At 43.2% G+C, this 27,965-nt stretch overlaps 1 protein-coding gene across 1 annotated transcript; it reads right to left on the bottom strand.

Moving 5' to 3' along the window:
• Positions 1 to 12: 12 nt before the first annotated feature.
• On the bottom strand, positions 13 to 27,965 carry GSG1L2 (GSG1 like 2). Its single transcript, XM_053299970.1, has 5 exons — positions 27,636 to 27,965; positions 24,295 to 24,342; positions 15,517 to 15,669; positions 12,849 to 12,960; positions 13 to 9,114 (listed from the first exon to the last, which is right to left on the bottom strand). The coding sequence occupies exons 1-5, from the start codon at positions 27,928 to 27,930 to the stop codon at positions 8,814 to 8,816; spliced, it is 909 nt and encodes a 302-aa protein (XP_053155945.1). The 5' UTR covers positions 27,931 to 27,965; the 3' UTR covers positions 13 to 8,813.

Here is a 27,965-nt window from a genome sequence, read left to right as displayed (position 1 = left end):
TGATCATATTGGTGAAAGTCAAGCATTTATTGGAAGTAATGATGGAAGGAGGGGGGCTAGTACAGTAACATGTATGCATATTTTAGTAATTCCAGGTTACAGTTTTCATTGTCTGCCTCATGAAGCTCATTTTGAGGCACCTGAAATAAAATTCTTCATTGGAAGGCTCTCCTTTCCTTTCAGTTGCAATCTGGCTGTAGTCTGTACAGTCAGAAGGTCTGGGAAAGATTCTGTCGAGAATCCAGTAGCATAAACATTTCTGATCAGCATAAAAATGTCTGAGAACCTCTCAACAAATGCTTGTGGAGCTTTCAATCAATCAGCACTTTTGCATATTGAGGTGATTACAGTATACAGTTGTATTCTTCTCTTCCAGTCCTGATAATAGCTGGGCAGCCAACTGACCAGAATTTTAAGACTTTAGACAAAATGTTACCTTCCAGAGGAGGCACTCTGATCATGTCCATATTTTGGAAGCTGGTTCTTTTCACAAAGAATTCTGGTCCAAGGTGCCAGAATTTCTGAAATAAAAAAATGGCAATTCCACATAGTCACCAAGCAAACCCGTCTGTTTCTTAAGTCTGCTTCTTAAAATGTGATTTCCTTCAAATAATCCTAAGACTATATTTTGGTGAGGATGCTGAGAGCACTCTGTTAGAACTCCATAGCCTTATCATAGAACTATAATTCCCAAAGGTCTCTGAAGAGAGAATAAGAGTATTAAATTAATGTGTGTTGTAGATATGCTGTGCAATTTTCTAAAAATCTGTATGTTGAAGATAATGGCCTCATCCGCACACAACAGGGAGCCAGAGTTGCAGGGACCAGAGGTTTCCCTACCATTATGTGTGTACAACTCCATTCCTATCTCTTTGACAACCTGAGACCCCAGTTTGTAGTGAGTTTCAGTGCTCAGAACTGGGGTACCATGCAGCCACCGGTGCATCTGAATGCAGCAAGGCTGCATTCAGCTGTACTGTTGTTGAGAGAGGAAGCTCCTTCCTCTCTCCCTCCATATTGGCTGTGTGATCTGTCCTTCAAGCAAGAAAGAAGCCCACACACCAGTTCCCCCTCCTCTCTGGAGTCTCACTGATTGCAGAGAGGATACTCTCCATTTCACTCAGATGCAGACAGGAGAACAGGGTGGGGTGGGGGGAGCGGAACCATGGGTCCACTGGACCCATGGTTCCACATTACATGAGAATGAGGACATAGAAACTGAGCTAGTGGAGTTCTTGCACTTTGGGCTTCAAGAGAGACTGTGCAACTGCTCTGCAAACTGCTCTGTTTATAGTGACACACCTTGGGCATAGTCGACCATGAAAAAGGAGACATATAAGTAAACCAAAATAAAATTTAACTAATATGCTCTCCTGCATTCAGAGACCCTGTAAGATGTGTATATGCTCTAGGCCTCTAAGCAGCTACTACTGGCTGTGTGATTCAATTTGGACCCAGATCTAGCCAATGGACCACAGGGGTGATTTCTTCTGTTTCCAAATTGCCTGAATCAGCTGGATTCAGGTACAAATCGATTTGATCCGCACATCCCTATTCACAACTGTCCCACAGACACTGCTGGTGTAAACATTTCCTGTATGTTCTAGATGGAAATTTTAAATCATAGATATCCTTCATTGCAGTACATTGAGGCACCCTTAGATGTCTCTCTCTGCGTGTGTTATATTTGGGCAAGACTAGCAGCTTACATTCTGCGGGAAGTGTGCAGTTGTTTCCTTAAGTAAACAAACTTGTTTCTCAGGTTGTAACACAAATCAATAACTTACAAGCAATCCAGGCCTCTGACTTTATTGGCACAGGGTGACTATGCAAGAGGATTCTATGGGCTGGCCAAGGTGCAAGAAGGTCCTTGGAGCTGTAAAACTGCAAACCGTCAATCATTTTTGTGAAGCATTGGGAGTGACTTTTCCTTACCATAATCATTGCAGTTTCTGATGTAACGTGTGTAACCTGAACTCTCTATAAATATAATGGAGGGGAAGAGCCTCATGACTGGGAATAGGCCTGTTTCATCTCTTTTTAATGGGAGCATCTTCCTCCAGTCAATGGGGCCATGAATTTCACTAGATTGGATCGCAAGCAGCAATTGATCTATTCCGTCACACTATAAGTGGTTAAAAAAAAGGGGGGGGGTATTCTTGAAGTGGAGGTGACGTTGCTGAGAAAATGACATCATTTTGTACTTGTGTCCCAAAGCAATAAAACTTCATAATAATAACTTTCTTCAGCTCTTCTGAAATCATTGGCAAGATTGAAGATTTCCAGTATCCAGCCAAAAATGTTTTAGCAACCAATAAAAAGTGATGGTCGGTGGTCTTGATAATTAACCCAATTCAATAAGACAATTATTGGATCAAGATGAGATTGATGTTCATATTGTGCGAGATAAAACATTGGAACTGAAATCAAAATAGCTTGATTCGATTGCAACTCTACCACAAATGTTAAAGGTCAGCTCAAATGCACAACACTTCTGCTATTTAAACTGTTAGTATAAAATCGTTTATATAGCCTGGCTGCTGTCAAATATCACCACTGAAACATCTTGCTTCTTGTTTCCTGTAGTCCATAATATGCAGAGAGGCTTTGACTGAACTAGAGATTTCTGGCCATGATTTGCCAGGGATACATAATCCTACATCACTTTTTCATAATATTTTACAGATACATGTTTTATTAGATATCTAGTTAAATAAGTTGTATAATTACCAGTGAAATATTTCCTCTTTTGCTTTAATTGTTATTAAACCACCAGCATTCTCATGTTGCAAATTTATACAACTTAAATTGAACACCAATCTTAGATTTAACAGGATTGAAAATACTGGAACATATACAGGGTGGAGAGCACCTTGGCAAACCCTGCCCTATTCCAAGAGTGATGAAGCTACCATTTACCATGTATCCATATGTGGCAATATATATTATCATGTATCTGGTCCATATATATATATATATATATATATATATATATAGAGAGAGAGAGAGAGAGAGAGAGAGAGAGAGAGAGAGATTATGTTCCTTGCGTATAGGTTATATCCAGGTTATAGGAAACCTCCATTGATTTCCTATAAGATGCAGTTTTAAAGTGACTATTTGAACATTCTTTACAAACAGTGGTTACCTAGGAAATTAGCACAAGTGCTGGAATAAGAAATACTGGCTGACATCCTGACTAAATTTACTAGGGGAAGTCCAAATGAAATTCAATAGCCCTTTGGTGTAACTCATGATTAGTACTATTGAGTAATTTAGAGGATGTCAGCCTCTTGATTGATCATGAGGTGGAATTTATTGATTATGGTGGGATTTCTTAAGTAATTCCTCACCATGGGTCCATCAATGAACCTTGGATATAATTATGTAATTTGGAAAAGCTAGAAAAACATTCCAAACTGGTCATAAAGAGATTAGTATAGTGTGTGTGGCCATACATGTGAATTTGAAGGTAAAATGTATCCATGAAAGCAAAATAGTTCTAAGTGAGTACAAAGCGTGACAATCTTACAGTCTAATAAATGCTGAATAAATGTTTACATGGCTAAACATGCCAGGTAAAGCTAAAGTGTGCCGTTGAGTCGGTTTCGACTCCTGGCACCCACAGAGCCCTGTGGTTGTCTTTGGTAGAATACATGAGGGGTTTACCATTGCCATCTCCCACACAGTATGAGATGATGCCTTTCAGCATCTTCCTATATCGCTGCTGGCCAATATGGGTGTTCCCCATAGTCTGGGAAACATACCAGAGGGGATTTGAGCTGGCAACCTTCTGCTTGTTAGTCAAGCATTTTCCACTGCGCCACTGGCTGAGGGGGGGAAGCCTATCTGAAGCATAGGAGAGGAGGGGAAATCATGCTAGAGTTGAAGCTAAGTACTGTATGTCGAGGAGTGAAGCTGGGTAGAAATAGAGTGTCCCATGACAGAGAAACCCATACCAGCTTCTGGAGGGTGGTATGTCTGCACATAGCCTTAATGTTCCTTATTCCATGCTGATCCTAATTAAGTGATCTAAAATATCTAAATAATCCGAAGGTTACTTGCAGACAAAGCTTTTGCATCACCCTTTACAAAACGTTGTGAATTGTTTGCTACTACATATCATGTTACCAAAGTTCAACCTTTGGGGCTGTTATATTCCAGGCCTGGGGTTCATTTTTATTTTTAAATAGCAAATAATTCCAATAATTAGATTGGAGAAAACCCATCAGTTGCCAGTGTGGTGCTGGCACAAGATGTTTGTGCCAATAAACTGCTTGTTAATGCCAGCACTGCTGAAATCCACAGTTCTATGCCTGAGCCCCAGATATCCTAATAAGGAGTAAGGTCATGGGAGATCAGGGAGAGGAGTGCATACAATGCATGTCTTCAAGAAATATGTAAACATTGGTATCACAGAGGTGGGAGAAGCTGACTACAGCTTCTAAGGCTATTCACATGACATGTTTGGAATGCTGGGAGCCCTTTGTTTCCGGCTGCTCCAGAACATGGTAGCCCTGTTTCTTTACCCAGGGTTTTACCGAGGTAATTGGAAGTAAACGATTACCAAGGTAAATGATTACTGAGGTAAACAATTTACCAAGGTTAATGAACCTGTGGTTCATTTTACCTCGGCAGGTGGTTGTGTGCATGGTCGCCCTGCCCCAGGTAAATAGGCTTCCCTCCGGCCCACTGCCATTTATGAGCGGCTGTGCCATTTATGGTGCCATTTATGTGCCATTTATGGTGCCATTTAAGAGCGGCTGTGCCCAGCACGGTGGCTGCTCTAACAAGAGCAGCCTCCATGCTCGTAGTGTGGGGTACTCTGGGATGTGGAAGGAGGAAGTCCACCTGCTCCCAGCTTTTGCCCTTGCTGAGCCACCACTCATGTGGGCACACAGCACAGCCAAAGCAAAGATGATGATGCTCATCTGCCAGAGAAGGCAGGCAAGCCCCTGCCTTCCCTGCAGACCTCCCCAGAGGTGGCATAAGGCCATGTGGATGACCACTCTGTCATGCTAGAATGACTGGTTTTCTCCCTTGAAGCCGCTCATTAAGCAAAAGTCTGCTCTGAACCCCAACTAGGATGTACTAAACCACTTCTTTGGTCTCTATAATAGTGGTTTAATGAATTCTTTCTTTTTCATTGGCAGGCATTTCCGTGCAACCAAGCAATAACTTACACAGAAGGGACTTGGGAAAAATGATGACATTGTATATTCAATAATTTACAAGTCACCATCTAAAGCTCCTGGAAACCAAACTGTAAGTGAGCATGACATTAATTGCCCACATCTATGCAAAGCAAGAATTGACCCTGTGAGCTTTGATACCCGCCATTTTCTTCTTCTTCAGTTTTTGCAGGTACTGCCTTGTTGGCATGTCAAATAGAGTTATAGAACCAGAACTTAGTGCTCAGGAGATACTTGCATAAAACTCACTTGTTCTGTTTTTGGTTACATCTGGTGGTACTCACAGAGAACTGCTTGATGGTAGTGCTGATGCTGATTAGGACTGAACCTCACTAACACACAACACATCCCAATGTACTTTTTTCTTCTCCATCTGTCCCTGCTAGACATGCTACTTCTCAGCCACCATTACATTGTTGTGTGCTGAAGGATGGCTTCTGCTAGAGTAAGCCTTCCCTCACTAATCTCTTGGAGTTTTTTGAGGGTGTCAACAGACATGTGGAGAAAGATCATCCAGCTGGCATAGTATGCTTGGACTTTCAAAAAGCATTTGGCAAAGTTACTCATCAAAGGCTCTTGAATAGTCATGGGGTAACGGTTTAGGTTCATTTGTGGACTGGTAACTGGTCGAAGGACAGGAAACCAAGGGTAGGAATAAATGGTCAGTTTCTACAATGGAGGGAAGTAAGAAGTGCGGTCCTTCCAGGGATCTGTACTGGGACCAGTGCTTTTTAATTTATTCATTTATTCAACTTCTATTCATAAAAGTTGGGGAAGCAGTCATTGGAACACACAGAGGCAAAGGTTGTTGGAAGGAGGGGGGAGGGGTGGATAGTGATGTCTGAGGTTAAATGTGGTAACAAAGGTAGTTTTGGCTTATGACAAAACTGTCTGATAACCTTTATAAAGTAAAGTGTGCCATCAAGTCAATTTTGACTCCTGGAGGCCACAGAAACCTGTGGTTTACCATTGCCTCCACCGTGCAGTATGAGGTGGTGTCTTTCAGCATCTTCCTATATCGCTGCTGCCTGATATAGTAGCAGCAGGGATTCGAACTGGCAATCTTCTGCTTGTTAGTCAAGCATTTCCCTGCTGCACCACTTAGATCAGCATCAGAATGGACCAGCACATAATCACTTTCATGAATAATTGTCTGGGATTCTGCTAGATGGTGATTTAGAGTTCCTCCCCCAAGATTGTAAACACAATCCCTCTTCCCATTCCATTCTCTGTGGTTCTACGCTGACTCCAGATGCATTGTGGTTGCCTTTCACCAACAAGAATAATTACGTTAACATTAATTTCAGAATTTGAATTTGCATGCACCCTTACACTTAGCATGACACAAGTTCAGCCATTTATATCCCCTTTAAAATTATTTTTCTGTGCACAAGTGTACATGCTCTCCAACACAGATTCTAACCCCTAGGATTGCAGTTCCCTGTTAATCCACTGGAGTGCTCCTACACTTGTTGCATGGGATCAAAAATCAATGTGAGTAAAAAACAGTACTTCCCTGATTTAAAACAAAACCAAACCTGGTGCTTCTCATGAAGAAAGGTTAGAGATTCCTATGGCAAGAATCAAAGGGATTCTGGAGCAGACCACAGCCTATAGTAATGAAGAGATTTCCCCAGTTCTCTGATACTGGAATTTGATTACTGGTACTTAAAAAAACCTATTTCTCTTGCACAGTGTCAGACTATCTTCTCATGAGATTTGAAAGGATTTTGGAAGCAAAATACATAGCACGTGATACGTGGTGAGCTAAAAAAGTGAAGTATTAATATTTCTGTGTGCATAAGCACTTAAGCAGATCTCTAAGAAACAAAGATAACACACAAAAGTGCTCAGGCACATCAGCAACAGTGAAGGAAAAATAATAGGGCATGGGGGGAAAGGAAACTGTGGAGAATAACTCTGTGCCAGCTCAAGTTCAGAAAGGCTATTCCAGAATAATTGGTGATTCCATGGCTGTTGGTACTGATCTGGTTGTATACACTTATCTGTGGAAGGATTGGCAGATGATAGATGAGAAGAGTCAAAAGATAGCCTTTAAGTCTCTCCCCACTTAAAAACTTTCTGCAAAGGACCAGTGGTCCAATACTAGCAGACATTGCACTGAAACAGTCTCTCACTTTACTGTACATGTGGGCTAGGAGCCAACTCAAGTGCTGGCCACCAGCTCCTACACGGACACGAGAGCTGATATCTCTGAGCTGGTGTAGAATAGTGATTAACTCTATTCTCTACGATACAGGAAAGATAATGTTGGCCAGCCTTAAAAGTGAGGATTTCTGAGGTAATATATGCGAGGTCCTTTGCACATTTAAAAGTCAGCATTTGAATAAATGCTAACCATCCTTAGGCTATCAGTACCCTTCCCATGTCTGGCACAGAAACAGGCTTCTTACTTGGCATTCTGTGTAGCATTTGTTGGCCTAGATACGGAGATGTCACAACAGAGTTTGAGGTCTGGTGCAGAAAATCCAAATGGTGCCCAGCACAGTGGTAAAAAGAAGATAATGGTCGAAATCACTGACAGGGTGATGCCCTTTACATGGTATCCCAAGTTCTGCTACCTGAAGCAGGCTGCTTCAGTCTGCCTAATGGCAGGGTGCCAAGAACAGCAGCACAACTGTGCTGATGCTTTCCTATGGCAAAGTTTGGCATCTTCGTCCTACAGTACTTGCCAAGTGATGGCTGCTGCATTAAGTGCCATAGTACAAGCTACTGTTATTCATGTAGGCCACTAAAGGCAACCCATAGGACCAAGCTGAGCTGTTACATCCTTCATAATGTAGAATTTCTTCGTGTGTTTACAGTCTTCTTTCCTGCAACCAGGTGGTAAAATTCACTTGTCAGATAATAATTACCTTCCCTGGGGGTTGCATGGCACCAAAAAAGTTAGAATATGAAAGTTCCTTAATTACCTCACTGTAAGATAACTTTTCTAGGTGCCTCAGTGGGCATTATTAAAAAGTGCATGGAAGTTTGCAAGGTGAAATTGTTTTCTGAATTACAAAACTTTGCTCTAATGAGAGATGGCTAGGTAAGCTTCACACAGCGAAGCCTCTAAAGACATCCCAAAGCTAACTTAATGAGGAAAGCCTGAAGGATATATCGGAACAAAAAGGTTTACCTCTAAATAGCACCCCTCTGTGTGGAGTTCGGCTCTAAGTTTAGTTTCATTTTGAAGTTCTTCTGAACAAGCACATAAACAATTCCCCCATCTTTACTCAAAAAATTACATAAAACAGTCTTAATGTACTATCATTATTAATAACACTCAAAATGCACTAAATGCTTACAATATAAGGGAGCAATCCAGTCAAAGTTATGCACTATTTTAGGTCCCACTGATTTCCACGGAAGACTTAAACATGCTAAAATTGCCCCAATTGAAATTAATGTGACTTTAAAATGCTTAACTTTGGCTGGATCTTGCCCTTCATCAAGACAGAAACAAAAGGAAAATGGGAAACAAGAAGAAAGAAGGCTTTTCTTCTTGGCTTTCTTTTTTGTAAGCCACCAACATGTTTTATAGTTAGAAAATATTAGTCCTTGACATTCAAAATAATGTATCAAGTAAGCATTGACTATTACAAAAAAGATGCAACGTATTTAGCAATATTCTTCATGATGTGCCATAGGGATATTATTTAACTCTGCAAATGCTATAGGATTGGCTGGACTCTGGATATCTGCTAGGTGATGCATGTAGTCTTCAGGTGGGATGGTTGTGCTGTGGATGTTGTCAATGTACATCTTCCATGCTTTCTCTGGATCAGGAGATTTAGGTTTCATCTTTAAACTTCTCTCCAGTTTTTTCTGCTTATACTTAAATTCCAGAATAGTTTTTGTGTATCTGTTCATTGTAGTTACAGAAGAAGCCATACAGCAGGCAAAGGAGCCCCATGCAAGACTGTCAATGGGGGAAAAAATCATGAGAAAAATGGCAGCACACAGAGAGAGAGAGAGAGAGAGCTTGTACTAAATTGCAGGCTATAAGTGGCCCCAAAGCACTTTTGTGCAGCCCATGGGGATTCCACTATAATTCTGAGAATTGAGCTTTTATTATGAGAGAAGCACATTTATTTCTCATGGGTGTGGCAATAATTTTGAAAAATGTAGAAGCTAACTGTTGGAAATGCTCTAATCAAAAGGCAATTACTGTGCTTTTATATTTAATTATTTCTAAGGCTGCATGAAATGTGTGCTTCCAGGGAAGGGGGACTAAGCCCCCACCCCCAGACTCTAGCCACTCTAAACATTTATTTTCACCGTTTGTTTGCAGCACAATCTGCTTCTGCTTGTGTCATTCTTTCCTTTGGTTAAAACCTCTTTCTAATTGACTAAATGATTCCAGTCAGTCAGAAAGCACATGGTGAATATGATGGTTTCACAACATTATATAGGCCGCATTCACACATAACACGAAACTAGAGTTTAAGGAGCCAGAGTCTGAATGCAGGAAACTCCGTTTATGTGAGCAGACTGACCCAAGGTTTTCTTTTTGGAACTCCAATTTGAACCCTCGGGTTGTAGTGAATTTTGTTACCTCAACCCGAGGTTAAATGCAGCTTGCGTTACATCTGAATTTGGAACTGCAGGCTGTGTTCCCTGTGACCGGAGTTGAGGGAGGAAGCTCCTCCCTTTCTCCAGCCCTAATTGGCTGTGCGGGCTGTCCTCCATGCAAGAAGGAAACCCGCACAGTCACTTCCCCCTCCTCTCTGCAGTCTCCCTGACTGTAGGCTCCCTGCTCTCCATTACATCCTCATGTGGACAGGAGAGTGGCAGGGTGGGGAGGGGAGTGGAACTGTGGGTCAATTGGACCCGTAGTTCTACGTTATGTGTGAATGTGGCCAGTGTCAATCAGATTTGGTTACATGACAACTTTGAGGGCAAACCCAGCTGACTGACAAATGGAGAAAGTGCTTTCTAGACTAGGCACATGATATGAGTGTTCCCAACCTACTGAATTACTGATTGTTTCCATTCTAAAGTCAAGCACTTTGGTCTCTCTAACATTGTTTGGCTTTTGCAGCTGCCAACCATGTTCCCACCAGTCTCAGCTCAGCTCCAAAGTCTAAACACAGCCCTAATTATTTCTAAGCCAATCTCATGCTGACAAAAAAGTGGAAGTTCGTACATCTGGCTTTCCTCCCCCTTTGATGGTCAAAACTGTACTTTCTATTTTACCCTTTCATCAATGTCCAGATCTTCCTCTAGAGGAGTGCTTTTTAACCAATTCAATAAGTACCACTGCTTACATTTCACAGTATTGCTGCCATGGGAAGTACATGTCACTGTCTGCTTGGCCAGACCCTGCTGGAAATGGAGATGGCTGAGGTGGGAGTGCACAGGTGGCAAGGTTCAGCTGTGCAGCAGCCCAGCCCTTCAAAACAGGTGCAGGTAAAGCAAGGAGGAGGTATAAAAGGTGCAGAATGGAGGAAAGGTTCAGAGGCAGCAGCAACTGAAGAAACTTCTCTCTTGCTGCAGGAAAAACTGCTCAGGAAGCTACCCACTCCTGCACATAGCAGTGATCCCTGCAGATACTGGTACTTGCAACCCAAAGCGAAAAAGCCTTGCTCTAGAGCAGGCCTGCTCAACTTCGGCTCTCCTGCAGATGTTAGCCTACAATTCCCATAATCCCTGGCTGTTGGCTGCTGTGGCTGAGAATTATGGGAGTTGTAGTCCAAAAACAGCTGGGGGGCCTAAGTTGAGCAGGCCTGCTCTAGAGCATCCACCTCACTACTTCCACTGATGGGTTCCTCATAGATTCACAGGCTGACATACATTACAGGGCAAGGAAGCATCCGTGCAGAGAGAGAAGCAGGCTAAAAGCCCTTTCCAACTAACTGCACTGGTGCACCAGGAAAGGAGCAATTTTCTGTGCCACCTGAGCAGGGCTGCCCAGGGGGTGGGGGGCAACTAGGGCAATCTGCCCTAGGCCCCCACCAAGCAAGTTCCCCCACCTCAGCTCCTCTGCATACCATTAATCTCTGCCCCAGCCCTGCCACACTGTCCAACAGAATTGTTGGTATTATGTTTAAACTGCAAAATGTAGAGCCTGACCTGACCATGATAAACTGGCAAGGAAGAGCTACATACAATAATTCTCACATGTGGACCTTCCATGCACAAATTCTCACATATGCTCCCCCCCCCCATTTGTATGCACATGCCTAAGTCCTTTTAGAGGGGGCCTAACATCCTACTTGCCCCAGGTCACCCAAATCCCCTGGGCAGCTCTGTCCTTAGGTGCCTCCATTCTCTGTATGTCAGCCAATCGTTTACTCAACTTGAGTAAAGCCACTCCTTTGCTCAAGCATGGCATATACATCCCCATATGATCTCTTTCCATTGCCCGCAACACAGCTAGAAAGAAAGGGCTATGGCAGTGGCAGCGTTTCATTGAACTGCTGGCTGGAGAGGAGAAGAGTGTCCCTCGCGTTCCCAGCTGGCAAGCGCTTTGCTTGCTGGCTAGGTGTGGAAGGGGCAAGGGGCGTCCTGGAGAAGGCAAGGGGGAGCCTTGGGGGGGCAAATCCTTGGGAACTGGGAACAATTGTCCCCCCTTGCTCAAGGGTCGCTATGCCCCTGCTCCAGTGGCTGTTGCTGGTGTCTATCTTATGTTTCTTTTTTAGATTGTGAGCCCTATGGGGACAGGGAACCATTTTATTTATTTATATCTATGTAAACCGCTTTGGGAACTTTTGTTGAAAAGTGGTATATAAATATAGGTCATATTCACATTCATTGTATAATGGTAACCCCAACAGTAAATATTTTGTGCCTGAAGATCAGCATATGTGGGTCTCAATGAAATACTGGAGGATCAGGGGTTGTGTGCCCCACATAACACATAAAATTATAGGAAATGTGAAGCCTCTCAAGGCTTCATGAGTTACCCCTGCTAACTGGGCAAAGCAGCACATTTTTAACATGGTGATTCTCTTTATTTAGCAGGGGGGGAGAAACTGGCCCTATCCACCGCCAGCACAGTGCCTCCAGTGACTGTTGCTGGTGTCTATCTTATGTTTCTTTTTATATTGTGAGCCCTTTGGGGACAGGGATCAATCCTATTTACTTACTTATTTCTGTGTAAACCACTTGGGAAACTTTTGTTGAAAAGTGATATATAAATTTTTGTTGTTAATGGAGAAGTTCACAAAACATATTATGTAACATTTCTAGAGAGGAAATGAATAGTGTTATGTTGAACATAACACTGTTCATTTCCTCTCTAGAAACATTACTAAATTGAACAGCACCTCTAATCTGGATCACAATAATTCTTCTCTATATATATTTATGGGATACCCAGATCCAGTGTATGCATTAGAAGGAAAAATGCTTCCCCTCTACTTCACAGGTGTCTGTACTAGGATTAAGACTAGATACTCCCACCTAGTTACTTGGTTCTTTCCAACAGGTTAGTCTGCTCTGTTAACACTACGAGTACCCTCTTGCTCCTTTAAAAACAAACATTAGTCAAGTAGTAAATGGTCTATATATAGACACTGCTACTTATCTGAGCCTTGTTCTTCCTCCAGCCCTGCCTCACAAATAGCCCTAATCTAACCAAACAGAATTGTTTAGCAGTCATGGTCACCCATTCATTATGCTTCCCCCCCCACCCCTTTTTCAATATATTACCAGTAGGACCAGCCATAATCCCAGGACTGTGGGCGCCAGTCTTCTGGACCAAGATTGACAGTCATTTGAAATACAGTTGTATACATCATGTGAGCCACCATTCCAAGAAGACCTGAAATATTAGACAATACTAAGTTAGTAGCTATCCCTTCAGGTTCCCAGAAAAAGTTGAAAATCCATCTAAATTGCATTACCTAGGCATTAAACACCAAATCAGTTCTGTTGTCATGCATTGGTGGTGATAGATTTGTAATGGATAATGTATGGGCTCAACATTAACTTTTCCTTCATACTTTATGATTGCCTTCCTGAAAAGGCCAAGTCTTTGCTTCTTCAAACATGTCTGTATATGAAAGATAAAGCATTTATCATACAAAGACTGGTGTGTGTGGTGTGTGTGTGTGTGTGTGTGTGTGTTTATTTGTTTATTTATTTTACTGCAAATCCACCAACAAGCGTTTTGGCTTGAGACAGCTGCACAAAATTAAGAGTGACTTACATCTTCCACAGCACTATGAGGGCTGTGTGCTTGGTGAATGGCTGAGGAATAGTTGTGCTGAAGCCTTTTTCTACAGCCAGCATGGGCGGAGGGGGAGCGGGAAGCAATCTGCACTTCTTTCCCCTCCATACAAAAGCCCTTTTCATTTGCAGAATTATGTCCCCGAGGGTCACACAGATGAACTTACTTACTATTATTTATATACCACTTTTCATCCAAAAAGTTCTCAAAGCAATTTACATAGGAAAAAGGATAACAAGAAGATGGTTCCTGTCTCCTAAAGGGCTCACAGTCTTAAAAGAAACAGGAGGTAGACCTCAGCCTCATTAGCAGCCTTCAAGGACATATTGCTGGAAGTGAAAAGGGTGTTTGGAGGAAGGGAAGAGGGAGCAAAAATCACTTCCCCATCCCTATCCCCATCCACCCATGCTGGGCTATGCTAGAAGCTTTCAACATAGCTATTCTCCAGTTGCTCTGCAAGGGTATTGCCCTTCTTCTGCCCTCATAGTGTTGCACAACATGTGAGCCAGTGTCATTTGGAATCTAACCATGCAGAATGCAAGCCAGAAGACACATCTGCATGGGGCTGTTTTTTTAGGAATCTGCTCCCTCAGAAATTGCCTGAGTGACAAGTTGTTCCCAAAAACATTGGGAAGAATAAAGAAAAGCCTACAGCCAATCCAACCCATGCTTTGAAGAAAGCAGGAGGGGGAAGGAATGAGGAAGAAGAAGGGTGGCCCGAAAAAGGGGAACCTGCCATGGGCTTGGCTGCAACAAAGATCCAGCCTGGCTGCTTCTTAACCACAACAGCAATAGGAGGGACATGAAGCACGACCCAATGCCCTAGCTACTATGAGCCACCAACTTTGAGGTGCTGTTGAGAGACTGCACAGTCAGGGAGCTGCTAACTGAGTAAAGCATCATTTAAACTGGTGATTCTCTTACATCTAGCCGGGGGAAAGCAACTGGACTTATTCAACTCCAGTGCAGCATCCCTCCAGGAACTGTTGCTGGTGTCTACCTCATGTTTCTTTTTAGACTGTGAGCCCTTTTAGGATAGGGAAGCATCTTATGTAATAATTTCTATGTAAGTCGGTTTGAGAATTTTTGTTGAAAGGTGGGATACACATGGTAGTAGGAGTAATAGTAGTGGTCATGGTCAGGGCCCCTTTGGATGACTTGGCATTCTTTAACACCCTTCTACCCCGACTCAGTTTTTCTAAAATAAATGAAATGAAATAGGAGACTGCTTCTTCCAAACATAGCTTCCATAGCTCTATGTGTGTACCATAACAAGCAATGGACCGCAATAGCAGTAGGATGAGGAAGGTGCTCATATACTACCAATGCTCATATTCCACCAATGGACAGGGGTGGAAACCTAGTGTACAGCAGCAACAGTACATAAGAACAGCCCAGCTGGATCAGGCCCAAGGCCCATCTAGTTCAGCATCCTGTTTCACACAGTGGCCCACCAGATGCCGCAGTAGTACCCAACCTTTCCCCTTCGGCTCAGTGCTAGGCATGCTTGCCTGCTGCCTTTTTGTCTTCTCTTCTCTTCCTGCCATACATCGCATCTCAGGCGTTTCCCACTGACAGAACTAAGGGTAAGGTGTTGTGAAGTGAGTACTGGAGAAATGGGGTTGGGGAAGAGCAGGGATGAGGGGAAGAGACTTAATTTTTACAAAACTAATGTGCCAATGCACAGAAAGATGCAATTCAAAGGAAACTTTCCAAGAGTAATTCCAACTGCACTGAACAAGACTTACTTCTGAGTAAACATGCTTAGGATCTTGACCTACAAGGCTGTTGCTTGTGGCACAGCAGCAGAAAAGTGTGCCTGAGGCTGGGAAGAGGGGGAGGTCAAGCTACTGCTGTGAAGCAGTAGAGAAGAGTAAAAAACATTAAAACCAGAGTTGGAAGGTTGTACCTGTGCAGATGTGCATGCAGCACCTGAAAAGGGAGAAATGTACTGGAGGGGATGACCCGCCCCATGGCACCAGTGATACCTCCCATTTCCGCCCACTTTTACCCTTGCTATGTAGAGAGATCGTGGAATTATATTGGGTCCACTGTGAAATATCAAGCAATGTATGGAATTAGAGTTGCAAACTGACTGCAAATGTACTTTGCTTACATGAACCCTCAAAGGTGGCATCAAACAATTACCTGCTAGAACGGTAAATATTGCTGCAAACGCATTTAGCTTCAGCCCATCCAGTATGCTGATGGAGTAGCAGATTTCAGTCAACATGAGAGCAACACCCATCAGAAGTAAAGTAATGTAAAGGAGCTCTGCTGCAATAGACAACCACAGAACCCCTGGGGAAAAACAAAGAACACTGAGATTCCTAGATGCCCAAATCCAGTTATACACTTTGCATCTACTACCACCACATACTTACTAGGTAACATTTAGCCCCCTCTCCCCTGTTTTTGTGGCTTCCGTTGCTCTTTTGAAGGAACTGGAAACTGAACGTTGACAGGTAGGAGAGGAGAAGTTAAATTTCTGAGTCACACATCTAGGGTTGCCACCTTTATCCTGTCCATGTTTCTGTGCCTTTAAGAGATGCTCAATACACAGAAATGTGTGTGAAGCTTTTCCTACTGTTTCACTCACCCAGCTCCACTACCCTTAACTATCCAAAAGTGTCCTGCTCCTTCAGATGACTCTATCCCTTGCCTGGAACACCCACAAACCCCTCTAAGACAACCCTTTTCTTATTTCCCCTCAAGTCCCTCCTCAAAACAAATCTTTTATGTGAAGTCGTTGACTCTTCCCCCCTAGTCCACATACTCTATTGTAATTTGTAACTAAGCCTCAATGTACATGAAATAATCACATATTTGTTGGGGGTTGTTAATTTTTACTCCCAGTAGGTAAAACAGCAGAGCACTAAGGAATGAGCACACACTCCAGTTACAGAGTAGGTAGCAGAGGATGGTTTAGTTGTTACAGCTATTTAGAGAAAACGCATGGAGATTCTTGTAGAACTAAATATTAAGTATTTATTGTGCTTGACTAACAAGCAGAAGGTTGCCAGTTCGAATCCCCGCTGGTACTATGTCAGGCAGCAGCGATATAGAAAGATGCTGAAAGGCATCATCTCATACTGCGCAGGAGGAGGCAATGGTAGACCCTCCTGTATTCTACCAAAGAAAACCACAGGGCTCTGTGGGCGCCAGGAGTCGAAACCGACTTGATGGCACACTTTACCTTTACACTTGGATAGGAAAGACCTAAACCTAATCTGAAGGACTACATAATAAATAGGTAAGGAGGGAGAGAGATGTTTCCATCTTCTCTCTAGGAGGAAAGGAAGGATTGTGACTCAGCAGCACAGGAAGTGCTGCAGAGTCAGATCATAGGTCATAGAGTACTAGAGACAGGCAGAACAGTTAGGGAGACCTTTACTCACTATCTCTACTCCCAATGCCCCTAGTGGTCATTAGGATAGTTAGTGCAAAAGGTTGATGCATTGGAACTCCATCTCCAACAATATTCACTCCCAGTTTATCCCTGCTTCCTCTTCCACGTTTCTTCCTTCTCTGTTGTCTCCAATGATGTAATTGCAAATTCAGAAGTGCAGAAGCTCTCCATGATAGCCCCCATGGCGATGCCCACCCCAGTGCATTATGAGAGGAGAGCTGGTCTTGTGGTAGCAAGCATGACTTGTCCTCTTAGCTAAGCAGGGTCTTCTCTGGTTGCATATGAATGGGAGACTTGATGTGTGAGCACTGCAAGATATTCCCCTTAGGGGATGGAGCTGCTCTGGGAAGTGCAACTAGGTTCCAAGTTCCCTCTCTGGCTTCTCCAAGATAGAGCTGAGAGATTCCTGCCTGCAACCTTGAAGAAGCCGCTGCCAGTCTGTGTAGAAATACTGAGCTAGACGGACCAATGGTCTGACTCAGTATATGGCAGCTTATTATGTTCCTAACAGCCAGAGAAGCCGAGAAGTACCGGAGCTCCATCCCTGAGCTTCCCACCCACTCCACTACACCCCTGGTTGTCTCCATTCTGTTGACTCCCTTGTGGTTGTCTCCCTATTTTTAGATTGTGAGCCCTTTGGAGCAGAGGCCTATTCATATGTATATGAACACACACACACACACACACACACACACACACACACACACACACACACACTTAGGGGAAACTGCACTTGCTAAGTTTATTATTATTATTATTGCTTGTTTACACAGCCAGACAGGTGTTATTGACTGGTTTGTTTTATCCAGACATCGAGTCCTTCCCAAGGACCTGGGATGCCAGAATTTTATTGTCAGTTGTTATAGATATTGTCGCAGAATATAGGCTGTTCCCAGTAAAGCTGCTTTTTGTAATTGGCTGATGGCGATTTCTGTGGCCCCTATGGTGTTGAGGTGCTCTTCAAGGTCTTTTGGAACTGCACCCAGGGCGCCAATGGCCACTGGGATTATTTTGGTCTTTTTCTGCCACAGCCTTTCAATTTCAATTTGTAGATCTTTGTATTTGGTGATTTTTTTCTATTTCTTTTTCTTCTATTCTGCTATCCCCTGGTATTGCTATGTCAATTATTTTAACTTGTTTTTCTTTCTTCTCGACTACAGTTATATCTGGTGTATTGTGTGGCAGATGTTTGTCTGTTTGTAGCTGGAAGTCCCATAATATTTTTACATCTTCATTTTCTTCAACTTTTTCAATTTTATGGTCCCACCAATTCTTGGCTACAGGTAGCTTGTATGTTTGCAGATGTTCCAGTGTATCATCCCTGCTACCTTGTCATTATTATTATTATTATTATTTCGATTTTGATTTCTCAAAGTTTCTCTGTGTCAGGTTGTGTCAGGCAAAGAATAGGACCAGTAAAAAAGGTGACAACCCTAGTCAAGAAACAAAATTATTCTGGATTTCTAAAATCCATGAATGCTTCCACCCCTGCTAACTGAGCAAAGAGGCACCTTTTAAAAATGGTGATTCTGTTTGTTTGTTGTATTTCTATACCGCCTGATATAGAAATCTCCAGGCAGTGTACAAGTTAAAACATAATATAAAAACAATACAAAACAGTTAAAATGCATAAAACAGATAAAGATCTCAATGAATAAAAACACATTAACATTTAGATTTCAAATAAAAACTTGGGAAAATGTCTTCGGGGTCCTCCTAAAAGCAAACAAAGAAGGAGATGCTCTTATTTCAGCAGGGAGCATGTTCCAAAGCCAAGGGGAAGCCACAGAGAAGGAACAGTCCCAAGTTGCCACTGAACGAGTTGGCGGCAGCCATAACTGGACCTCTCCAGGTGATCTTAATAGGTGACAGGGTTCATAACAGAGAAGGTGCTCTCTTAATTACCCTGGACCCAAGCCATTAAGGGCTTTATAGGTAATAACCAGCACTTGGTATTTCGTTCAGAAACATATCGGCAGCCAGTGCAGTTCTTTCAAAATTGGTGTTATATGGGCCCTTCTGGTAAACCCAGAGACCAATCTGGCTGCCACATTCTGTACCAATTGTAGTTTCTGAACGACGTACAAAGGCAGCCCCACGTAGAGCGCATTACAGTAGTCAAGCCTAGAGGTTACCAGCATATGTACTGTTTTAAGGTCATTTGTCTCCAAAAATGGACGTATCTGGCATATCAGCCAAAGCTGATAGAAAGCACTCCTGGCCACTGTCTCAACCTGAGAAACCAGGGAGAGTTTAGGATCCAGGATCACTCCCAGACTATGAACCTGATCTTTTAGGAGGAGAGTAATCCCACCCAGAACAACCATATCTAAACCATCTCTCAGGTCCTGAACCCCTACAGACAGTACCTCCATCTTATTTGGATTCAACTTCAGCTTATCATCTGTCATCCAGCCCATTATTGTCTCCAGGCAGGCATTTGGCGGAGGGTCATGCCATTTCCTGATGAAGTTGGTATGGAGAAATAGATTTGGGTGTCATCATCATATTGATAACATCCCAGACCATACCTCCTGATGATGTAGATGTTAAAAAGCACTGAAGACCGTATGGAGCCTTGTAGAACTCCACATGTTAGCTCTCACATTGCAAAATAACAGTCTCCAAGTGACACCATCTGGAATGTGCCAGAGAGGTAGGAACAGAACCACTGTAGAACAGTGCCACCCAATCCCACCTCCTTCAAGTGTCCCAACAGGATACCATGGTCAATGGTACTGAAAGCAGTAGAGTGATCAACAGAGTCACATTCCCTCTGTTCATAGCCAACTGGAGATCATCCATCAGCCCGACCATGGCAGTCTCAACCCCATAGCCCACCCGAAATCCAGTTTAGAATGGGTCTAGATAATCTGTGTCATCCAAAACTGCCTGGAGCTGAGAAGTGACCACTTGCTCAATCACCTTGCCCACTCAAGGAAGATTAGAAACCTAATTACATTGTCTGTAATTAGCCAACTCTGAGAGGTCCAATGAAGGTAGGACGTACAGTCCGAAGCAGTTTTCCCACCTTCTCAAGAGTCACAAACTAAAAATGATCCAATTCAATCCTACAAAAGGAGTTGCTGGACACCTTTGCAATAACTGTGGAGTCAAGTTCGGCACGAACACAAGAGATTTTATCAGCAAAAAAGTTATTAAAGACATCACAGCGAGTGACAGATGGTTCCAAGTTCAAATTCAAGGCAGAGGGGGAATGAACTAGCCCCCTCACAACCCCAGACAACTCAGCTGGACATCAATTTGTGGAAGCAATATGGGCAGAAAAGAACCACTTCTTCGCCGCCTGCACTGCCAGAGCATAGATCTTCAAATGTACTCTGTGTTGCAATCTGTCAGGTTTGTGCCGAGTCTTCCTCCACTTGCGCTCTAGTCATCTACCTAGCCACTTCAGCTCCCGTAGTTCTTCTGAGTACCATGGGGCTGACTTTAAAGCAGGTCGGAGAGGATGCTTAGGAGTGATTGTGTCTACCACTCTAGCAAGTTCATTATTCCATATTTGTATCATAGCATTGACAGAATCATTAGCAGAGCCAGCTTGAAACCCTTCCAAGGCTTCTTGGAGTTCTATTGGATCCAATAAACTTATTGGGTGGACCAGCCTAATGGATCCTTAACCCCTGAAGATGTGGGTTGTGGTTGGAAGTCCTACCTTAACCAGATGGTGATCCATCCATGACAGTGGGGAAAGAACAGAAATCAGAACCCATGGAACACTACCCTGATCAGAGCAAAAGACCAAATCAAGTGTGATGTGTGTGACCCACATCATGCATTGGTCCAGAAACCACTTGGGATAGGCCCATAGTCATCATGGCCACTATGAACTCCTGAGCTGCTCCTGACAACCTAGTCCTGAAATGGACATTGAAGTCCCCCACCAACAACAACCTGAGCCACTCCAATGCCAATTCTGCTACCAGGTCTGTCAGCTCACTTAGGGACTCTGTTGGACAGCAGAGTAATCGATACACCAACAGAAGTACCAATCTATCCTTGGTCCCTAGACGATGATACACACATTCAATATAGGACAATTCCCTGACAGGGATCCTTGTAAGGGAAATAGTATTCTTATAGACCACAGGCACCCCACCTCCCGCCCACATCCTCTCACCTGCTCCACCATGGAGTAACCCACTGGGAGGAGTTGGGACCAAACCTGGCCAATAGCCTCTCCCAAACAGGTCTCCGTAATGCACACCAGGTCGGCTTTTTAATTCATGATCAACTAATGGATGACCTCAGACTTATTTTGGACTGATCTGGCATTACAGAATAATAAGATGAGCTTCTGTGGCTTGGGCACTGCTCTCTAAGGACAAAGAAGTGGTAGGCCAGACTGAGGGGTAAACCAAAATTAAATTTCTAAACTCCCCTTTCCTTTAATGGCCTGCTGATCTACCAGCATCAAATCTTCATCAATTCCCCACCACCACCACCATTACCACCACAATTATTTAACAGGGGGAGAGCAACTGGCCCTATCCAACCCCAGCACAGCATCCCTCCAGTGGCTCTTGGTGTCTTTCTTACGTTTCTTTTTTAGATTGTGAGCCCTTTGGGGACAGGGATCCATCTTTATTTATTTATTTAGATCTATGTAAACTGCTTTGGGAATCTTTGTTGAAAAGCAGTATATAAATATTTGGCATATATTCCACCCCATCTCAATGAACATGCCAAGGAATAGAGTGCGAGTTGCAGCAGCATACAAGACAGCTATAGCAGCATGCATTGTGAGTTTCACAGGGTTGTGTATGGAGGAGTGGTATCTTCATTTGGGTTTTGAATTGATTCAGGAAGTGTATCTCTAGCTGAGCTCTGAGTTGAGTACCCACTTGAGGAAGGTTGGAGGGAGTAAATAGGTCCCACCCTAGCTGCTCTCTTGTCCAAGAGTATTCTACATAAGCTTTGAAGATTAATTCTGGACAGAGGCGTAACTAAGGAAAACGGCACCTAGGGCAAGCACTGAAATTGCGCCCCCCCCCAAACATACAGCCCTGCTGCAACTGGGTTTTAGGAGCATCTTGCCTCTGAGGCTGGAGGTGGACAACCACCAGACTAGTAGCCATTGATAGACCTGCTCTCCATGAATTTGCCAGTTTAAGAGGCTCTCGAGTAGCAATACAGGGAATTTCAGAATTTCTTTATTACGGCCATAGGCCAGCAAGAAAACACAATTAATAATTGGTGGTACATCAGAACTAAACAAACTGCTGTCAGAGGCTAAAAAGCAAAACTTAGCAACATTATAAGGGGTCTGATACCTTCAGTCTGCTAGGAACAATGTTACATTAAAGGCATCAGAGTGACCCAAACATTCCAGTAAAAAGGGCAAAGTCAAATTGTGTTACATATCAGAATAAAATCTACAGTATAAAAGCATGTATTATTAATTCAATTTCTTGCATGTCACAAGGACACAGATGGTGTATAATGGAGATTTTACTATATCTGTCCTTAAAACTCCCAATCAGAATGTTATATGCAGTGGAAAAGGAGGTCAGACAATGTTCAACATATTTAGAATAAAACTGAACAGGTGATTGGAACCAGCAAGGAGATGTGGACAACAGGCGTAGTCTGGGGCTAGAACTGAGTATAGCACTTTTATGTCCATTAATTCCTAATGCAAACATACTCATTGCAGGTTGAGAAAAAGGACTCCATGCATCATGATATGCCTGCAACTTATAAAACAATCCAGTTTCTTATTCATTTTGCTGTTTAGCATTTTATAATGGCTTGTTAAAAGAATTCATAAGATTTTCAGAGCACAAATAAGCTGGCCAGAGGAGGGTCACATAGATTACCTGTTAAATGAATTCAAAGTGGACATTTTCATGAACATGTATGCTCACAACTTTATATGTACAGTAATCAATCATTAACAGGTTAATCCATTTTCCAACATGGAGTGATGTCCCATTGGTAGTGTTGACACAACTCTGGGGCGCAGTCCACTGCAAAGCTACTGTCAGTGGCAGATACTTCCAAAGTCACCACTCTTGTAAAGTCGATCTGCAACTGATAATCCTTTAAAGAGATGCACAACTCTATACACGAAGAGCCCGAGCCTAAATACATTTACGTGCAGTGCGTTAGGAGCACCTTCTCACCCTAAGTCCCAAGGGAGGCATTACACTGAGCTGAGAGCATTCTGGTCTGTTCAGACTGCAGGCGTGGGGTCCTGTTTTAGAGCACTCCCCCATGCCGAACAAACCCCATCGCATGTAGTCGATGAGCACACTGAAGGAAAGGTTTAGCGCAAGCCACTCCCTTACAAACTGGTTTGTCCTTGCGGGGCTCTTTTGTTTTTACACAGGGGAAAAAGAAAAGAATATCACCCCCCACTTGCAGTCTGAAGCGAGACAATCCAGGAGTTCAACCGCCTCACTTTGCATGATGTGTGGACTGGATTGGCTCCAGACCGATGAGTGAAAGGGCAGGCTCATCCTCTCCCTCCCCCACAGTGGACTGGAGCCTCCTCTCCTCGCGCCGTTCGTTCAGACTCGTCGTCCTTCTCCCCGACTCACCCACCTACCTACCTTCTCCTCTTTGCAGGTCACATGCGCATGGGAGCCACCATCGCAAGGTTAGCATGTGACCCAAGCCGACTGCCTCTGCCTCGTTCGACCTACGGTTGCCCACAAGGGTCAAAACAGTCCGTTTCTCCTTCGCATGCGCCGCCGCTCACAGTGTACGCCGCATTGCCTGGCAACTTCCCCGAAGCTGCTCTTCTGAAGGGAGAAGAGAGCGCAGACGCCTTGCTTCACCACCAGCGCCTTTTCGGATGGCCAAGTTCGTGCTCGTGGTGGCGGGGCGGTGGGGTGGGGAGTTCTGCGTATGAGACTCGGAGTCGGACTATCACTCAGAGTCGGACTTCGTCACTATGTGATGATGAAGATGTCACCGCGGTGCCCAGTGCTGGGCCGGAGCTGAGCAATTGGGGGGGGCGCGCCAGGACCGGGGGGGGAGGGGGACTGTTCTTTACGGACTAAAAAAAAAAAAATCAAATGCGAATCAAAAAAAAAAATTCGGCAAAGGCAGGGGATCGGCGGGGGCACTTTTGGGCGCCCCCTGCCAAGTGGCGCCCAGGGCACGTGCCCTGCCTGCCCCCCCATCGTTACGCCCCTGATTCTGGACTTGGGACAAACTAGAGAGGCTGACTTGCCTCCTGTCAGTCTGCTAGAGCTTGAACTCAGCTAGCTTGGAGGCACACAATCTTCTCATCTGAGACAGCCAACTTCAAAGAGGACTAGATGAGAGCAAGCAACGCTCTGAGACTTCTCTAAGATGATATACTCTCAAAACAAAGTCTCCCCCCAAATTTAAAACTCAGTCCCCCAAAAGAAAAAAATATTTAAATCTTTGCTATTGTTTGTCCCATGGAAACTAGAGATTTTTTTAAAAGGCCTGCTTTATCATGATTCAGAACACTGAACATCAGACAGAAGTAAGAGAAAGTTAAAATAATGACAGTATATAATTACCTCTATCGGCTACGGGAGTCAGGCTAATGAAGCTTCTACATTTCTCACCTATAAGACATATAGAATGCACACTTTAAAATTATCATTTAAAAACTGTCTCATTAACCAGCTTAGCCTCCTGTCTTACCAAGACCTTTAGGAACACAGTAAGAAGGGAGTTGCAAACAGATGGTGAGGGAAGCCAAAGGCAAGAAGATACAATACTACCATGTTATTTTGAATGTATACACTGAGAGAAGTCGTCAAGAAATCCATCCATCTTTATAACTTTAATGCAAAAGAACGAGGACTGTTTCATATGTGGTATTTGTGTATTATACCAGAATACAAAATAAACATATGCAGAGTACTTATTTTGTACATATGAAGTTTTATTTTGTGCATGTGAAGTGTATATTTATATTCAGCATTTGCACCTTTTAAATATACGACCGAGTCCAATCTTTTTCTGTCATTGTTTACATTGATTTTAAAGGGATACCCATCAAAAATTGCCCACATATGCAATTCATATCTCTTACAGCATTCATATATTTTGTATTTGGGGGTCATACAGAAATGAAAAAAATAAAATAAAATAAAATAAAATAAAATAAAATAAAAATATGCCTGAAGCTCTGCTGAGGAAGCCAGTTTCTAAAAAATTTCAGCTCTTCTTTCTAAGTAATCATGGCCTTATTTATGGAAGCATAACACCCAGATAGACTCTCACACACAACCTTCAGGAACATAATGAAATGGGCAAACACCTGATAGCAGTGTTTCAAAGAGCTTTCAAAGAGCTCAGTTCTTGGAGTCTTATGTACTGTTGATGCTCTCCCACATGCTTATGAATTCTGCTTCAAATTACTCCCAAATACACCCCTAATCTTTCATTTCATTTAAATCCCAAAATTCTAGTTTTCTTGCAACATTCCCTCTTAGACTTCTTACTGCCATCCTAAATCTCTCATATCCCCAAGTAGTCTCTCACTGTCAAAGATAACTTCTCCTTCCTTCGACAAATCCTGGGGTAATCTGAAATCCTTGTCTTCCCTCCTGTTTTCAAAGTCAGGCTGTTGCCAAGACTTCTTGTATTTTCTTCTTCAGTGATTCTGAACCCACCTCCAGCATCTGAAGCTAAACCCCCTGTTCTTGTCTGTCATGATTTTATGGATCTTTCTCATCATCTGTGAACATGTCATCATTCTGGACCAATTTGCTTGTGCTCTTGCCCGTGTGGGTGGTTGCTTGAAATGGAACTGTGTGGGCACATATCCACGTGGTAAATCATGGATATGACTGGCTCCTCACACAGTTTGGGCAGCTTTAACCCTTCCAATTCAACTCCTCAAAAAAAGAGGGGGGAAATCACTGAACATGTAATTCTCCCTTTATTGTCACCCACACTGCTAATATTTAGATTGTAAGCATCCTGAGACAGGGTCTGACCTGTTTGTTTATGTTACTGAAAAACATAATGCAAAAGAGCAAAGGACCAATGCAAAAGAGCAAAGTGGGATGTCTGTTGGGACACATGCATTGACAAAAGCTCACCACCAACCCAAGTCCTCAGAATTTCAGTCTTAACATTTTGATTGTTAATGGTTGGTTTTCATACACTGTTGCAACTGCATGGATGAGAGACAAGGTGATTTGATCCTGGACTTCACAGACTCAGGGCCACACAGTTTGAAAGATAAAGGCTTGTCTACAGATTTCTGGAGCAGGATTTGAACTAGGAACTTCACGGCTCGCAGCCCACACCAGGCTCAGACTGGCCCACAGGGCAACAGGGCATATTCCTGGTGCGCCCCACCTGCGGGGTGTCCCAGCACCCCACTGCACTCAACAGCAGCGAATACTTCCACCCTTAAGCACCCATTCTGCTCAAAACCCATCACCCTCCCCACATACATTCCACCGCCCTCTCAGTGTCCCCAGTCCGGCCCTGGCCCACACTCAAGGGGCAGACTTGCATTTTACCTCAGCAAATGTGTGTTTCCAAACCTATATTTGTAATACAAATGCAGGAAGGGGGGCATTTTTCAAAGTTTTATCATTTATTTTCTTGTTTTGATGTTGGTAGCTGCTGCCATAGGAATTTTCAGCTGAAGGGTGGCATTTCTTTTTAAAATAATCTTTTAAACAAAGAGTATTTAAAGCATTCTGCTAATATTTTGGTTAAACAAGAAGTGTCTAAACAGTTTCTCATCAGGGCAAACTTATCTGTCTTGATATTTGCTCAGACAGTATTTTAAAACCAAAAGTAATCTGAAATTCTTGTATTCTTGTATCACTGAGAATAATTTGTGCTACAAATTGGCTCTCTCAGACTCTTCTCTGCAAGCCAAAAATATTACTCTGTCATATTTTTAAGTTTTCTTTTTGCCATGCATCCAAGTCACTTGTTTTAGAGATATATCACTGAATTAGACTACTTCTGGCAGGGAGAGAGGGAGGAAGAGAGGGAGAGGGAAATGGAGTGTGTGTGTGTGTGTGTGTGAGTGTGTGTGTGTGTGAGAGAGAGAGATTGTAATTAAAGTTAACAATGATTTATTCCTTTTAAAAACTTATTCCCCCTTTTAAATATAAACATGGAAAAAACTGATGTTATATAAAATCTGATTGACTATTGCTTTTTCAAACCTTAAAGGTTAATCTTGCGTATTTTGTAGTATTCCTTGCTGTATAAAACTGTACAGTGTGTGATGATGAACAGTCATGGTTATTCCCCTAACTTCTTATGAGAATGACAATCATTTTGGTAAGTGAGCTCCCACATTCTACAGTCAGAAGTGTGAGGTAACCACCAAAACATCCTTCAGGAATAGCTTAAGAGATGTTGTACCATGCAATTCATTCTTCTTCTTCCTTATAGCAAATCAATATGAACAAGTCTTTAACTCTCTCTCTTTTTTTGAGCTTTAAAAAACAAAGAGTGATCTCAAATCAATATCTGTTCCCTGTAACAAGGATTTCCCGATGTTGGTGACTACAGCTCCCATAATCTCCAGCTGCAATGATCTTTGACTAGAAGTGATGGGAGTTGTAGTCAACAACATCTGGGAATCTCTGTTACAGATAACACTGCTCACAAATACCCTGAAATGTTCCCATTTTACAGATGGGGGAGTGAAGTTCAAAGTAACTTGTCCAAGGCCACACCATGAGATTATGGCAGATCTGAGGCTTGAATTGAATGCAGGCTTCCTCCTAACTACACACCAATCCTCTGGATCACCAGAGCTATTGTAATGAGTCCCTCCCCTGCTCCCCCACGACATACAAGAAGCCACAAAAACACCACATATGCCAAAGAGAATAGGGACAGGGGATCCGTTTGAACAAGTGGCACTCACCATCTCCATTAATAATTTCCTCACAGGAGTACCAGATACCAGCATGGAACTTTCGGTCCACAAACTTGTCATCGCCGGTCTCCCAGATGTATTGAACCACATTGCTGTCATTCGCACCAGAGCTGTTGAAGCGGATGCAGTGGGTTCCACCTCTGAGTCCATTACAGAAAGGTTTGGCTACTTTCCTGGTCCCTTCGCACCAGTAGCTGCTGCTGAACGCTGTGATAGAGAAGATTAAAGAGAGAACGCTGAGAGAGAGTGCTGCCGAGGCTCTCTGCCGCCTGTGCACTCCCATTGCCTGAGAAATGCCTACTTGTACAGGCAGCAGCA

The sequence above is a fragment of the Hemicordylus capensis genome, chromosome 2 (genome assembly GCF_027244095.1).
Source record: "Hemicordylus capensis ecotype Gifberg chromosome 2, rHemCap1.1.pri, whole genome shotgun sequence".
NCBI lineage: Eukaryota > Metazoa > Chordata > Lepidosauria > Squamata > Cordylidae > Hemicordylus > Hemicordylus capensis.
This window is presented reverse-complemented; position numbering and strand designations above follow the sequence as displayed.

Bases quoted from the DNA above. Each gene is read 5' to 3' on its own strand.
- GSG1L2 (XM_053299970.1), bottom strand. From the start codon at position 27,930: ATGGGAGTGCACAGGCGGCAGAGAGCCTCGGCAGCACTCTCTCTCAGC. The intron at 24,343-27,635 runs GTGAGTGCCACT...TATGTCTTATAG, and splicing joins GGAAATTATTAATGGAGATG to GTGAGAAATGTAGAAGCTTC. The intron at 15,670-24,294 runs GTAATTATATAC...GTTTTTCCCCAG, and splicing joins GACTCCCGTAGCCGATAGAG to GGGTTCTGTGGTTGTCTATT.